Source organism: Ranitomeya variabilis, chromosome 2 (genome assembly GCF_051348905.1).
Source record: "Ranitomeya variabilis isolate aRanVar5 chromosome 2, aRanVar5.hap1, whole genome shotgun sequence".
In the NCBI taxonomy this organism is placed as follows: domain Eukaryota; kingdom Metazoa; phylum Chordata; class Amphibia; order Anura; family Dendrobatidae; genus Ranitomeya; species Ranitomeya variabilis.
In genome coordinates, this window is record NC_135233.1 from 476970470 (window position 1) to 476985291 (window position 14822).

The 14822-nt window shown below is 46.4% G+C and overlaps 1 protein-coding gene across 2 annotated transcripts in view; it reads left to right on the plus strand.

Moving 5' to 3' along the window:
• Positions 1–2653: 2653 nt before the first annotated feature.
• The window catches only part of PNPLA2 (patatin like domain 2, triacylglycerol lipase), a 44893-nt gene continuing 32724 nt past the window's right edge, over positions 2654–14822 (plus strand). The window contains exons 1-2 of one of the 2 annotated variants that reach the window (XM_077287816.1): positions 2654–2752; positions 2835–3058. In XM_077287816.1, the coding sequence (XP_077143931.1) occupies positions 2872–3058 (187 nt within the window). In that variant the 5' untranslated portion in view covers positions 2654–2752; positions 2835–2871. The remainder of the gene's footprint in view (positions 2753–2834; positions 3059–14822) is intronic. The other variant, XM_077287817.1, reaches the window with a different exon arrangement.

The window sequence follows — 14822 nt, forward strand, 5'->3', positions numbered from 1 at the left end:
GGGAGTGCTGTGCTCCTGATGATACGGACTTCACAACTCGGGACAACCCTTCCAATTGTTGCTTTCAATCAGCCCCAATTCACACTAAGTTGACGTGGTAGCGATCTACCCTTACTGGTGACGTCAGTGGAGCTAAGAATACCAACGGCCGATGTGCTTATTGTCCAGGCAGACAGGTTCCCGCCAGATGAGAAGACACGCTCAGTCAAGTGTTGAGGCAGTGAGAGACATAGTGGAAAGGGAAGTGGACTCCCAAATGGTAAAAGTCAGCAGCGTGAGCAAGAGACTTATTTATTTCATCCACAAAGCTGTTACAGTAGTCTGCTGACTCGTCCCTAAAAAGATATGTATCTCCCCCATGTAATAATGTCCCCCATCCTGGCCTCTTTCTGTAACAATGTCCACTTCCTAGCTCTTTCCTGCTATAATGTCCCCCATCCTGGTCCCTTCCTAATATAATGTCTCCCATCCTGGCCGCTTCCTGCTATATACTGTATAATGTCTCCCATCTTGGCCTCTTCTACCTATAATGTCCCTCATCCTGGCCCATGCCTGGTATAATTTCACCCATTCTGGCCCCTTTCTGGTATACATGTCCCCCATCTTGCCATCTTGGCCCCTTTCTGGTATAATGTCTTCCATCCTGGCTCTTTCCTAGTATAATGTCCCCCTTCCTGGTATGTCTTGCATCCTGGCCCCTTCCAGCTACAATGTCCACCTTCCTGGTATAATGTCTCCCATCCTGGGTCCCTTTCTGGAATACATGGCTCCTGTTGTGGCTTCTTCCTAGTTCAATGTCCCCCGTCCTGGTATGTCTCACATCCTGGCCCCTTCCTGCTATAATGTCTCCCATCCTGGGCCCTTTTCTGGTATACATGGCTCCCATCCTGTGCCCTTTCTGGTATAATGTCTTCCATCCTGGCCCCTTCCTGGTACAATGCCCCCTTCCTGGTATGTCTCACATCCTGGCCCCTTCCTGCTATAATGTCTCCCATCCTGGCCCTTCCTGTTATAATGTCCCCCTTCCTGGTATGTCTCCCATCCTGGCCCTTCCTGCTATAATGTCTCCCATCCTGGCCCTTCCTGTTATAATGTCCCCCTTCCTGGTATGTCTCCCATCCTGGCCCCTTCCTGCTATAATGTCTCCCATCCTGGCCCTTCCTATTATAATGTCCCCCTTCCTGGTGTGTCTCACATCCTGGCCCTTCCTATTATAATGTCCCCCTTCCTGGTATGTCTCACATCCTGGCCCCTTCCTGCTATAATGTCTCCCATCCTGGCCCTTCCTATTATAATGTCCCCCTTCCTGGTATGTCTCACATCCTGGCCCTTCCTATTATAATGTCCCCCTTCCTGGTATGTCTCACATCCTGGCCCCTTCCTGCTATAATGTCTCCCATCATGGCCCCTTCCTGGTATACATGTCTCCCATCCTGGGCCCTTCTTGGAGCTTGGTTTGGCTTGGCGTCATGTTAATAATTACTGTGCATTTCACGCCTTAGGCTACTTTCACACTAGCGTTAACTGCAATACGTCGCAAATGCGTCGTTTTTGCGAAACGCCGCATCCAGCAAAAGTTTTTGCTGGATACGTTGTTTCGTCATAGAGTAACATTAGCGACGCATTTGCGACGCATTTGCGACGCATTTCCAAACGGTGAATGCGTTTGGCGGCGTTTGGGCGTATGGTAGCGGTCCGTCGGGAAAACAAAACGCTACATGTAACGTTTTTTGCTCCCGACGGTCCGCTTTTTCCGACTGCGCATGCGCAGTCGGAACTCCGCCCCCACCTCCCCGCACATCCCCGCACCTCACAATGGGGCAGCGGATGCGTGGAAAATATGCATCCGCTGCCCCCGTTGTGCGGCGGAGACCACACTAGCGTCGGGAACGTCGGCCCGACGCGCAGCGACGGGTTGTTCCCGACGCTAGTGTGAAAGTAGCCTAACTCTATGCAATAACATCCCTGCTCCGTTTTCCATTACTCGAGGATGTGCCCAATGGTTCCAGTCGTTAGTAGTGTTGGGTATATGGCCCCAGAGACCCTGAGGACGAGGCTCTTCAGCTCCTGTCTTGCATGGGCTCAGTCTCTCCTCCATTTTCTGTGGGACTGCTGGAGATAGCCCTAGTGGGCTTCTTTCTCTGCCTCTGAGTATCGGCCAATAAATCAATATACTGATGCAAAAAGATATTAAAATAAAATACAAAATAAATAAACTATGCAGCGGATTGAGATAATTTGAGGCCCAACAGGATCTACCCCAGAGACCCATCTGACAGGTCGCACCCATCATATGCTCTGTAAACAACGTCATTTTCTGTGTCATAAGTTTATTCCTGATTCAACAGATACGTCCAGGAACCAGCGTGATGGGTTGGAGATCGTCTGGATCCGTCGTACGATCGTGCTCATTGCTAGTCTCACGGCTCAGCATTCCGTCTACAGTCAGCTGCACTGGAGAATAGTGAGCGGCGCCCCCTGGTGCCCGCATAATGACAGCACAGGGAAGAGAGTGCGGCCCCCAGCGGCAGATCAGGAGGTAACAGGCAGCGCCCCGCCTACACAAGAGGGTGTAGCTCCATCTCCGGCGCTCATTGGTCAGGCCGCGCTGTATCTCCGCTGACATTTCCACCAGGAATGCGCGCTGATTGGTCGCTGAGCTGTGACGTCAGCTGCCGCCTATAATAATATAATAGCAGGAATTGGACGGAGGATAAAGTGTCGCGGGCGGACCGGACGGAGGCTGACTGAGGTAAATGGCGCAGAGCTGGAGGAAGGGCGCAGCGGCGGTGCGTGCGGACGGTGCCTGATCTGTGGCTTCTCTCCCCGTGCAGCAGAATAGAGGCGGCGGCGGACACAGGACGGTCGGACATGTTCCCCCTGGACTCCCCCTGGAACATCTCCTTTGCGGGCTGTGGGTTCCTGGGGATCTACCACATCGGAGTCGCCAGTTGTCTGAAGGAGCACGCACCCTTCCTGGTGGAGAATGCCAGGAACATCTATGGAGCGTCCGCCGGCGCCCTGACTGCCACCGCGCTGGTGAGCGGAGCCTGCCTGGGTGAGTGCGCGGCGGCTGTGGGCAGTCTGCGGGGTCAGCGCACCCCCGGGAGAGATGCAAAGTCCGGCCACCGGCACCGTCCGCTCACTGGCCGCCACACTGTCTGCAAAGAAACCTTTATTTGTAGCAGCCAATCAAAGAGCAGCTCTTATTTTGTCAGACCTGATTAAGAAATAAAAGTTGCTCTCTGATTGGCTGCTGTGGGCCTTACAGGCAGGTGTTCTGTTATGTAAACCCAACCTGTGAGGCGACGATCACACGTGACGTTTTTGCTGCGTTCTCTTTATGCAGATTTTCAGCTGTGTTTTACAGTACCCGCAGAAATCTCTTAAAGGGAACCTGTCACCACGTTTTTGGAAGATGGGATAAAAATAGCGTTAAATAGGGGCAGAGGTGGGCGTTACATTAGTGTGTGTGTTATGCGTTTATTACCCACCTAAGTTGCCGAAATAACTTTGCAAAGTCTCCGTTTTCGCCTGTCAATCAGGCTGGTCAGGTCACATGGGCGTGGTGTCTTCACCCAGATTTGGCGTAGTTTTCCGTTGGTGGCGTAGTGGTGTGCGCATGCCCAAAGTCCGGAATCCTCTTCCAGGGGATTTAAAATAGCGCGGTGTTCGTTATTGCATTGGTGATCGGTGGGCGCGGCCATCTTCCTTTGGCCGCGCGTGCGCAGAAGCGGCGCTCTGCTGGCCGCGGCTTCAGGAAAATGGCCGCGGGATGCCGCGCGTGCGCAGATGGATATCGCGGCGGCCATTTTCCTGAAGCCGCGGCCAGCAGAGCGCCGCTTCTGCGCACGCGCGGCCAAAGGAAGATGGCCGCGCCCACCGATCACCAATGCAATAACGAACACCGCGCTATTTTAAATCCCCTGGAAGAGGATTCCGGACTTTGGGCATGCGCACACCACTACGCCACCAACGGAAAACTACGCCAAATCTGGGGGAAGACAACGCCCATGCGACCTGACCAGCCTGATTGACAGGCGAAAACGGAGACTTTGCAAAGTTATTTCGGCAACTTAGGTGGGTAATAAACGCATAACACACACACTAATGTAACGCCCACCTCTGCCCCTATTTAACGCTATTTTTATCCCATCTTCCAAAAACGTGGTGACAGGTTCCCTTTAAGTACAGCCTTTTTTTCTCCTCAGTATTTTGTGCTTTGATTTTGTTTTTTGCAGAATAGAGCATGTTATTATTTTTCAGTTGTTTTTTTTTTTTTTTTTTTTTAGCCATTGAAAGTAATGAGTGCTGAAAAAAAAATGCAGGTACCAGATTGTGCTGTGTTTTTTGTGCCAAAATCTTAGATTATTTATTTTTGTCACTAAATGATGTGGAGACGTACCCCAGGAGAGCAGGTTTTACTGCAGAAAAACCCGCCATGTGTGAACATAGCCTGACTGAGTGCTGGTGCAGGGTATAACCGTGCCAGGCGGGCTGTTTGTTATAGGCTATGTGCACACGCTGCGGATTTGATGCTGCGGATTGGCACCAGTTTTCCATGTGTTGTACAGAACCATGTAAACCTATGGAAAACCAAATCCGCAGTGCAGAAAATACCGCGCGGAAACGATGTGTTGTATTTTCCGCAGCATGTCAATTCTTTGTGCGGATTCCGCTGCGGTTTACACCTGCTCCCTAAGGCCTGTCCCACACGTCCAGATAATTCTGGTACCGGAGTTATCCGTGTCCGTGAGCTCACGTGGCACATCAGTGTGGCACACGTGCGGCAGCCGTGTGCCGACTGGGTACCACACGGACCGTGCAGGAGACAGCTCTACAGTAAGCGCTGGCCACTGCATCTGGTGCTGAAGCCGGAATTCATTCCTTCTTCCCAGCAGCGTTTGCTGGAGAGAAGGAATGAAAAATCATTGTTTTTTTATTTTTTTGTGGTTAAAATAATAATCCTTGTCACCCCCCTCCCATCCCCTGTGCGCCCACCCGCTGGAAATAAAATACTCACCCGGCTCCTTCGATGCTTCCGCTCAGCGCCGCAGCTTCTTCCTGTATGAGCGGTCACGTGGTACCGCTCATCACAGTGATGAATATGTGGCTCCACCCCTATGGGCGTGACCGCTCATACAGGACAAGCTGCGGCGCTGAGAGGAAGCATCGAAGGAGCTGGGTGAGTATTTTATTTCCAGCTGGCGGGCGCACAGGGGGTGGGAGGGGGGTTGTGACAAGGATCTTTATTTTAACCACAAAAAAAATAAAACAATGATTTTTCATTCCTTCTCTCCAGCGAATTCTGCTGGAGAGAAGAAGTGAATGGCGGCTTCAGCACCACACGCTAGGGGGACAGCGCTTACTGTAACTCCTCCTGAACACTGACATGTCTCCGTGTTTTTCAAACGGACACACGGTCTGCAAAAACACGCTGACATGTGCAGAGACACATTGATTTTAATGTGTCTACGTGAGTCAGTGTCTCCGGTACATATCACCACACGTACCGGAGCCACTGACGTGTGAAACCGGCCTAATAGGAATCCACAGGTGTAAAACCGCAGGTGAAATATGCAGAAAATCAGCGGTAAATCCGCAGGTAAAATGCAGGGCGTTTTACCTACGGATTTTTTAAAAACTGCGGAAAAATTTGCACACAAATTCGCAACGTGGGCACATAGCCATAGTCAGTTATATCTCCATTCTGCTGAACTCTACCCACTTTTTAGAAAATGCCATGGTGGTGGGGAATGTTCCAAAAGTATCAAATTATACCTTACTTACACTACTTAAAAGGTTTAAAAAAAAAAACCACAGACCTGTCCTATAATAATTATTATGGAAACTGGTTTATTGTCCCCTTCTGGATGGAGATCTTCAGCAGCCTTTTGGGCATGGTGAAGATGTCACATTTTGTGATCTTATGCATTTTTTTTTTTACCTTATTGTTGAGGTCTCTAAGTTTTTGCAAGTATAGCAAAATCAAAGGTCGTCTTGGCGGTGGGCCGAATTCAGACATTGTCCTCAGCTGCACGACTACGGTACATGCGCTGTTTTTATTTTTTTGCATGTTCAGACCTGGTATATACAAGAAAGGATTCCCTTTTTTAATTTAATTTTATTTTGTTTGTAAGCAGTTCATCAGTGGAAAATCTAATTGAAGTCAATGGGGTATATGGTGCACCGGTCAGAATTTTCAGGGTGGATGGTTACACAGCTTGGTGCCCACTGCTGGACAGCGCCATGTTACACCTAATATAAATATAAATGTAAATATCGATCTTCCCACAGATCATTCAGCCATCAAGTTGCCATCATGGCTTCAGATCGCGTCGAAGACTTTTAAAATAAATACATAAAATAAATGTATATTCTAAAGAGAACCTCGATATTGACTTGGTCAGAAATCTCTCTCCCACTGTACAGGGTCTCCCGGCCCAGTGTGACCATATTGTGGTCTCCTGGTCCACAGGCCAGGCACCTCCGTGGCCAGACTATTGATATCAATGGTAATTGTGCAGTGCTTCGTTTCTTGTGTAGTGATGATAGTTTGACGGATAAATATTCTGCAGGTTTCTCTGTAGATTTTGGCAACAGGACGCCTTGTTGTTCTAGAGACCTTCTCCTAAGGCCACGTTCACCCGATCAGTATTTGTAAGCCCAAACCAGGAGTGGGTGATAAATACAGAAGTGGTGATGTGTTTCTATTATACTTTTCCTCTGAATGTTCCTCTCCTGGTTTTGGCTTACAAATACTGAGGTAAAATACTAAACATGACCTAAGGGAAGTGTGATTGTCCCAAGTGGATAAACCTCATTCAGTAATTGCAGTCATTGTTATTTTCCAGTCATCTACTATTCTAGTATAATTGTAATGTTTTGGAACAAACTGCCTATGAAAACAGTATATTTAAAAAAAAAAAAAAACACTCAAAATGCATGTTCCAAATTATTATGCACAGCAGAGTTTTCAACCTTTTTTTTTTTATTTTGAAAAAAAAAATGGTCAATTGTGAAGTTATAAGCATTATCAGCTTATTACAAAATGAAATCAAACAGTTTTCAACTGAAAACTTTATTCTAGGTGATGTTACATTTGCACATAGGACCCCTTATTCGAAAGAAGCTTCTGAACTTTCTCGTCCATTGAATTTGTCAGTTTTTGGATGGTTTCTGCTTCAATTGTTTTGCATGTGGACAGAATATCCTCCCAGAGCTGTTGCTTAGATGTGAGCTGCCTCCCGCCATCATAGACACTCCTTTTGATGATGCTCCAGAGGTTCTCAATGGGGTTGAGGTCAGGGAAGATGGTGGTCACACCATAAGTTTGTCCTCTTTTATGCCCATAGCAGCCAGAGATGCAGATGTGTTTTTTGCAGCATGAGACGGTGCATTATTATGCATGAAAATGATCTTGCTGCGGAAAACACGGTTCTTCCTCTTGAACCATGGCAGGAAGTGTTTTTAGAAACTCCACATAGATTATGGAGTTCATCTTTACCCCTTCAGGGATCATAAAGGGGCCGACAATCTCTCTCCCCATGATTCCAGCCCCAAACATTACTCCACCTCCTCCTTGTTGGCGCCTTAGCCGTGTTTTCATGGGGTGTCCATCAACCAGCCATCCTCCACTCCATCCATCTGGACCATCGAGCGTTGCACGGCACTCATCGGTGAACAAAACAGTTTGGAAGTCAGTCTTCATGTATCGTTTGGCCCACTGGAGCCGTTTCTGCTTGTGTGCAGTGGATAGAGGTGGTCGACAGGATGGCTTACGCACAGCTGCAAACCTCTGAAGGACCCTGCATCTTGTTGTTCTGGGGACGTTGGAGGCACCAGCAGCTTCAAAAACTTGTCTGCTGCTATGACAAGGCATTTTTGCAGCTGCTCTTTTAACCTTATGTAATTGCCTGTTGGAAAGAGTCCTCACTTTTTCCTTATCAGCACGCACACGTGTGTGCTGGGAATCAGCTACATACTTCTTGATTGTGCGATGATCACGATGAAGTGTCTTGGCAATGTTGATTGTAGTCATGCCTTGACCTAAATACTCCACAATTTGTTGCTTCTCAGCAGCCGACACATCCTTTTTCTTTCCCATTTTGGCAAAAAATGTAGGCTGCTTAATAATGTGGAACAGCCTTCTTAAGTAGTCTTACCTTTATTTGGACACACCTGCCAAACTAATTTGCACAGGTATCTGCAATTGCTTTCAGTGATATAAAGAGCCCTGAGACACATCACCATCAATGAGTTTAAATGGCAAACAAAAAAATTCTAACCTTATCACTCCTAAACTCTTTGTGCATAATAATTTGGAACACAGTGTATACTCTGCAGTCTGACTGTGAGATTATCTATAACTGTTTTCCTATGCACTGTGGATATACAGGAGCCGTCTGTTTTGTGTCTGCATTGATCCCTATGGAGCATGTGACGTCCAGCCTGCTGCCTAAGCAGAGCTATGTATATGCAGGCTGCACATGTCGGGTGACCCTTTACATCTCATACTCTGCTTCCCTCCACCAGTGTCACCATGTGCATCACACCAGTATTGTGCTCAAACATAGCAAGGGCTGAGTCAGGTCTTTATTGCAGTCCTAGGTGGGGTGTCAGAACGAGACTTCAATCATAGACTTTATTGAAATTGTGACTTATGGATTTGTCAGAAATTGCTTTTGTCAACTGCTCCACACAGCAGGTTTTTGTTTGTTTGTTTTTTTTCAGCAAATTTGCCTTGCTGATTTTTGCAGTGAATTAATGAACACTTTTTTTTTTTTTTGTTTTGTTTTTGACTGTCCACAGAATTTAGGGTGTGATAAAATAAATAAATAACTACCGTAAATCTTCATCTCATTGTAATTGATGCTTGGAAAATATCTGCAACGGTCAATAGCGTTGAGTAAAAAGATCTGCGGGACCTTGCTAGGTGGTGGTCTATCCATGGCTGTCATACCTCCTTCCGCTGGACTTGTTAAGCACAAGAGGCACCAAGGATGCCCAGCAGGCAGGAGGAAGTTTGCAAAGGCTCTGGTCTGATGACCACCAACTACAGGGTCCTGTGACTTTTTTTTTTAAAGCTCTAAAGGGCAAGAAAGTCCCCTTTTTCTGCATGGAGCAGGTTGTCCTTGCGTTGACAACGTGATGCATAATAAAATGTGATCTTGAGTCTTTAAATATGGTACAATGATCATAAAATACCTCCTGGGAAGCAGAGGCATGCTACAAGGTAATTACACTTCATTATGACTAATGGCACACTGGCGGAGTGACGTGTACGATCTGAGTTCAGAAGAAGCCAGAACACTAAGGCTACTTTCACACACAGCATATTTGCTGCGTATTTTTACGCGCGCGTATTTTGCTGCTGCTTTACCTGCGTTTTTTTACGCAGGCAAAAAACGCAGCTGCTTTCACACACTGCGTTTTCTGCTGCGTTTTTTGCAGCTGCGTTTTTTTCAGCATTGTGTACTGAAATTAAAGTTTGTTTGAAAAAAAAAAAAAAGTGAAAAAAAAGAGTCATTGAGGTCATTTCCTGTCTTTATGACTCAGAATACAATACACACTGGAGTTAACACTGGAGTTTTCCGGTACTCCACATTGTTTGCTGTACGTTATTCCTGACACTCCTGTGAGTTCTTCTACCATAGATATAGAGTGCCTTCTATTCAGCAGTTCCCCTCGTAGTATATCTGATTTCTAGGGGGTGTCCTCTATTCATGGCAAGTGGGTGTTATGTAATGTGTATTTTTGGCCATGGTCGACAAATCAAAGAAGCAGACTACATCATAGTTAAAAGTTCAAATATTTATTTGTAGTAACTGTCAAAATTGAAAAACTTTTCTAATAAAATTGAGAATAGAATGATTTGTTGTTTTTTTTTGTTATTAACAAAATTCCACACGTAAACACTGTAAACATCCCCAAAATGGGATTATAAACCTGTGGATGTCCAAGTCCACTCATTAATTGCCGCCAGGAGGGCATGCTTCCAGCTTTCATTAGTATTGCGCAAGGCCCTTTCCCCGTCACCACTGACGGTGAGTCATTCGGCACTTGCGCAACACTAATCAGAGCTGGAAACATGCCCTCTTGGCGGAAACTGAGGAGTGGACTTGGACATCATGGCGTTTTAAACATGAAAAGCAACATGTCCCTCTTCCTGTCCGACGTCACGTCCGGTCCTGGGTGTCAACCCCTCCGTACAAAGACGCCGACACCCAGGACAAAGGCGCTGTGTGTGCACGTTAATATGGGGCCCTATGGGGATACGCAGACACGCCGCTGCGTAAAGAATTGACATGTCAATTCTTTTTACGCCGGCGTGTTTGCAGACAAAAGCGCCGCGTTTTTTTGCGGTGTGTCTGAACGGCAAAGTGAATTTCTCATTCACTTTGCCGGCAGACGAAAATGACATTGCGCATTTTTGAAAAGCGCCCGCAAAATAGCGCTCAAAAATGCGCTATGTCTGAAAGTAGCCTAAGGCTGCCATGAAGAAGAGTTCAGTGTGGAGAACCAGGAGGAACATATAGAAGAGAAAGAAAAGTAACTTAGAGGGGCAGTACTCACTCACTGCAGTGCATCAACATTGGTGCAGGAAACTGCAGTCTTGATGCCTTGTCCCTTAAGGCAGTGTGCACATGATGTCTTCTAGATGCCGATGCGCCTGTCGACTATGGGACAGTTTTCCAGTTGCATAAAATCTGCTGCAAGTTAATGTTGCCTGCAGAACACTCCTGACTCCAGTAATGAAGGGTCTGGAGTGTGTCCTGGATACCATGTGACTGTGTATCTGTAGTGAAGTCATATAATCACTGCACTCGTACTATAGAAAATGTTTCTTTTAGGTGAAAAATATTTATTGGAACAGTGCTGTGGTGAAGCGATAGGCAAAACGTTTCGGCCAACCTGTGGCCTTGATCACATTATCGCCTTATGCAGTGCTGTCTTTAGATAAATCTACGGTGTCGCTGAGGCTATAGACCAGACAGAAAAACCACAGTCCTGCCAGGGTATAGGATCAACAAAAGCCAGCCTATGATACTTCCTCAGTTTTTCAATAGCCAGAGGGGAGTGGGTATGCACAAATTTAGCTCACATTGGTGGCGGAGATCCTAGTAGCCGGATACAGCGTTGGTGGCCAAGTGGGAATGGCTGACACACAACCGTGTCAAAGCGCAGGAACAGGCTCTGTTCTTATTTTATATTTTACACCTAAAAGAAACATTTTCTATAGTATGAGTGCAGTGATTATATGACTTCATGATTGATGGAACCTTTGGCTCCGTTCACTGGCACCGTCACGTTCACAACAGTCGAGTGCTAGCCCTCTACGCTCTCTATATTGTGTATCTGTAGTGTTCTGCCCTTATCTCTTTATATCTCCCTAACCACTGTATATTACCTGCTGACACACCATGGTAAGCGAGGACACGCACCTGCAGACTTTACAGCTCTGCAGTGGACTGGAACCTGGTACAAAGTACAGAAATAAATCTCCTTTGTCCTGTTATATTTGGTGTGCCAGCATTTGTCACTTTAATATTTATGAACCGCAGCACACAACCACCTGGCACCAGATGGGTTAATGCAGCATCCATTACGGTCAGGGATCTGTGTTGTGCACAGGTAACCTGCAGGCTTTGATGGTCTGAGGGACAGGTGGTGACTGGACAGTCTCTAATCTCACCTGTAACCCTACACCTGCCTGTTCCTAGGAGCCAGGTGACAAGTACAGCTAAAACTGTCCTCTGACAACAATGTGACCTTGGATGATTTGCATTACAGGGGCTTTGACTGGGGGATTAATTTCTGCAAAACGCACAAAGCCTTCCTCTAACCAGAGGTGTTTGCGTAGCTCATTACCCCCATACATTTCTGGATGCCGGATGGTAAAGTGTAAGGCCACACGTGACAGATGAGAAACAGTTGATGTGACTTGTGGAAAATCGTGCTGCCATTAACAATCAATGTGAAATTTGCACTGATTTTTGCGTTTTAATGGTTTTTTTTTTTTTTTTTTAGTCCAATCTGTGCACAGATTTACAGCTCCTTGCATGATTTTTTTTGTGAACAAAATGCAAGCATTTCCCACTGCTGGGGTTTTGTTTTGTCAGTTTCAAAAAGCGGAAGGAAAAGTACTGTACAACATGTTCTTTACCACTTCCCTGCCACAATGATCCGACTCTGTTAGGCTACGTTCACATTAGCGTTGTGCGACGCAGCGTCGGGCGCCCCTATATTTAACATAGGGGCGCATGGACATGCGTTGCACTTGCGTTTTGTGACGCATGCGTCACTGCGGCGCACGCGTCAGGGCGCAGAGGACGCAGCAAGTTGCATTTTTTGTGCGTCCAAAATCAAGCAAAAAAAGGACGCATGCGTCACAAAACAATGCGTTTTGCATGCGTTGTGTCGCCGATGCGTCGCCGACGCAACACACAACAACGCAAATGTGAAAGTAGCCTTAAATCTTGGCTTGGAAACAGAGCAAGCTGCGGATCCATTAGGCCATGTCCACATGTAACCCTACGTTCACATTTGCGGTGTGCGCCGCAGCGTCGGGCATGCGTCATGCGCCCCTATATTTAACATGGGGGCGCATGGACATGCGTCGCACTTGCGTTTTGCGCCGCATGCGTCCCTGCGGCGCCCGCGTCTGGGCGCAGAGGACGCAGCAAGTTGTATTTTTGCTGCGTCAAAAAACAATGAAAAAAAGGACGCATGCGGCGCAAAACGCAGCGTTGTGCATGCGTTTTGCTGCGTTTCGGTTTGCGTTGTGCGTTGCGGCGCCGACGCTGCGGCGCACAACGCAAATGTGAACGTACCGTAACTGATTTGATTTGAATGATTAAATCCACCTAAATCTGCAAGATGCAAATCTGTGAATTTTGTTACCCATTCCAATACAAGGAAAAAGATATTAGTTGCTTAAAGGGGTTTTATGGTCATATGATGGCTGATCAGTGGAGTCTGAGAATTCACATGGAGAAGCTGTTATTGGCTCCGGAGGCTGGATCTAACATTGAATGAAGGTGCAGTGTAGCTGCCACTATTGGGTCCTGCAGATCCCTTCATTTAAATGGCTGATCTGCAGGACACTGCAGCGGCCGCTACAATGTCTGGAGTTGTGCAGTTCAGCTGAGTGGTGTTGGTGCAGCCAGGTGCTGGACCCTCAATGTGATATAATACATGATCAATATTGATTGATCATCAGTATCACATGCGTTTAAAGTATACCATAGAGCTACATGGCTGCCAACTGTCCACTAATTCCTGGGCAGAAAGGGGGTAACTATCAGGACTTCTAACATCCCGGATGTGTCATCTCTATGGAACCACAGACCTAAACTTTATATTATTGAGCACAAACTCTCGCTGCTTACTTGGCCGTTTCTGAACCAAGCGGGCTGCCCTTGCTGGATTTTCCACCCTTGTGTTTGTTTTTTATTTAATTTTTATAAATTCAGCATAAAAATTAAAGCCTGTGCTCATTACTGGTCTCCATCAGTCTGTGATCTATTCCGGACAGGCTGGCCCTTAATTAGGTTATGTCCACCCAGATATTTGGAATAGAGCTGCTCCAAAAAACCCTGGGAAAACTCTTCCTATTCATGGCCATGGGAAACCACTTTGCTGCTCATAAGGATTTCCTACAAATGAAAGCTGGAGAGAAGTCTCACCTGGATTGCTGTAAATGTTTCCTGTGCAAACCTACACCTAACTCCCTAGGCCTAGAGGGATCTTCCCTACAAAATCGCCCTATATAGAGCCTGACAATGTTAATGTGCGCTTCTACCTGGCTGCTCTGAGCGAGCAACGCTGGCTTGTTTTTCAGGCTGTGTATGAGGCCAATGTGGTGTTTGTGTGCATAGACTGGGGCCCTGCTGTCTTATCTATGTGAAGGTCACTACAAGTCATTGAACTTTGTTAACCTCCCCGCATTACCTCTAAGTGCTTAGGCTAGGAGCTATATAACCAGGCAGAGTCCTCAGTGTGGCTGCAGCATGCACGGTGCACATCAGTCTGCTCCGTATATAGGTTTACTTGTTCTCATCCTAGTCATCTGCATTGGGCAAAAAGAGAAAAAATTAAATAGATATATATATATCTATCTTTATTTTTGATATAGCGCTAATATATTCCACAGTGCTTTACAGTTTGCACCATTATCATCGCTGTCCCCATTGGGGCTCACAATCTAAATTCCCAATCAGTATATCTTTGGAATGTGGGAGGAAACTGGAGAACCCGGAGGAAACCCACGCAAACACGGAGAGAACATACAAACTCTTTGCAGATATATATATATAATCTATCTGCCTAAATCTTGTGCACTGTACAGTAAATTTTTCTTTTTTTGGTAACTACTCCATCAATTCACATAAGGCAGACTTTCTGCAGGAGAAGGGGGGGAAAAATATAAATATGTATATATATATATTTTTTTTTCCTTCTCCTGCAGAAAGTCTTCCTTATGTGAATCGATGGAGTCGTTACCAAAAAAAGAGAATTTACTGTACAGTGCATAAGATTTAGGCAAGTGTATAGGGATTCTGCAAAGTAAAGATGTTTTTTCATGATTAATAATTGTCAAAATGCAAAAGCGAAATCTAAATCGGATCAATATTTGGTGTGCCTGCCTTTTTGCTTTGAAACCATCCATTCTGCTAAGTACATAGAGTGCCAGCGTTATGATGAGGCAAACTGGGCAGTTGTCCAGGGGCCGCCAACCAGTGGCATGTATGTTAGTGGTCTACTGGAGGTCATTTTGCAGGGGTTTGGCCCTGTTCCTCCTTGCACAAATGAGAAGGTAA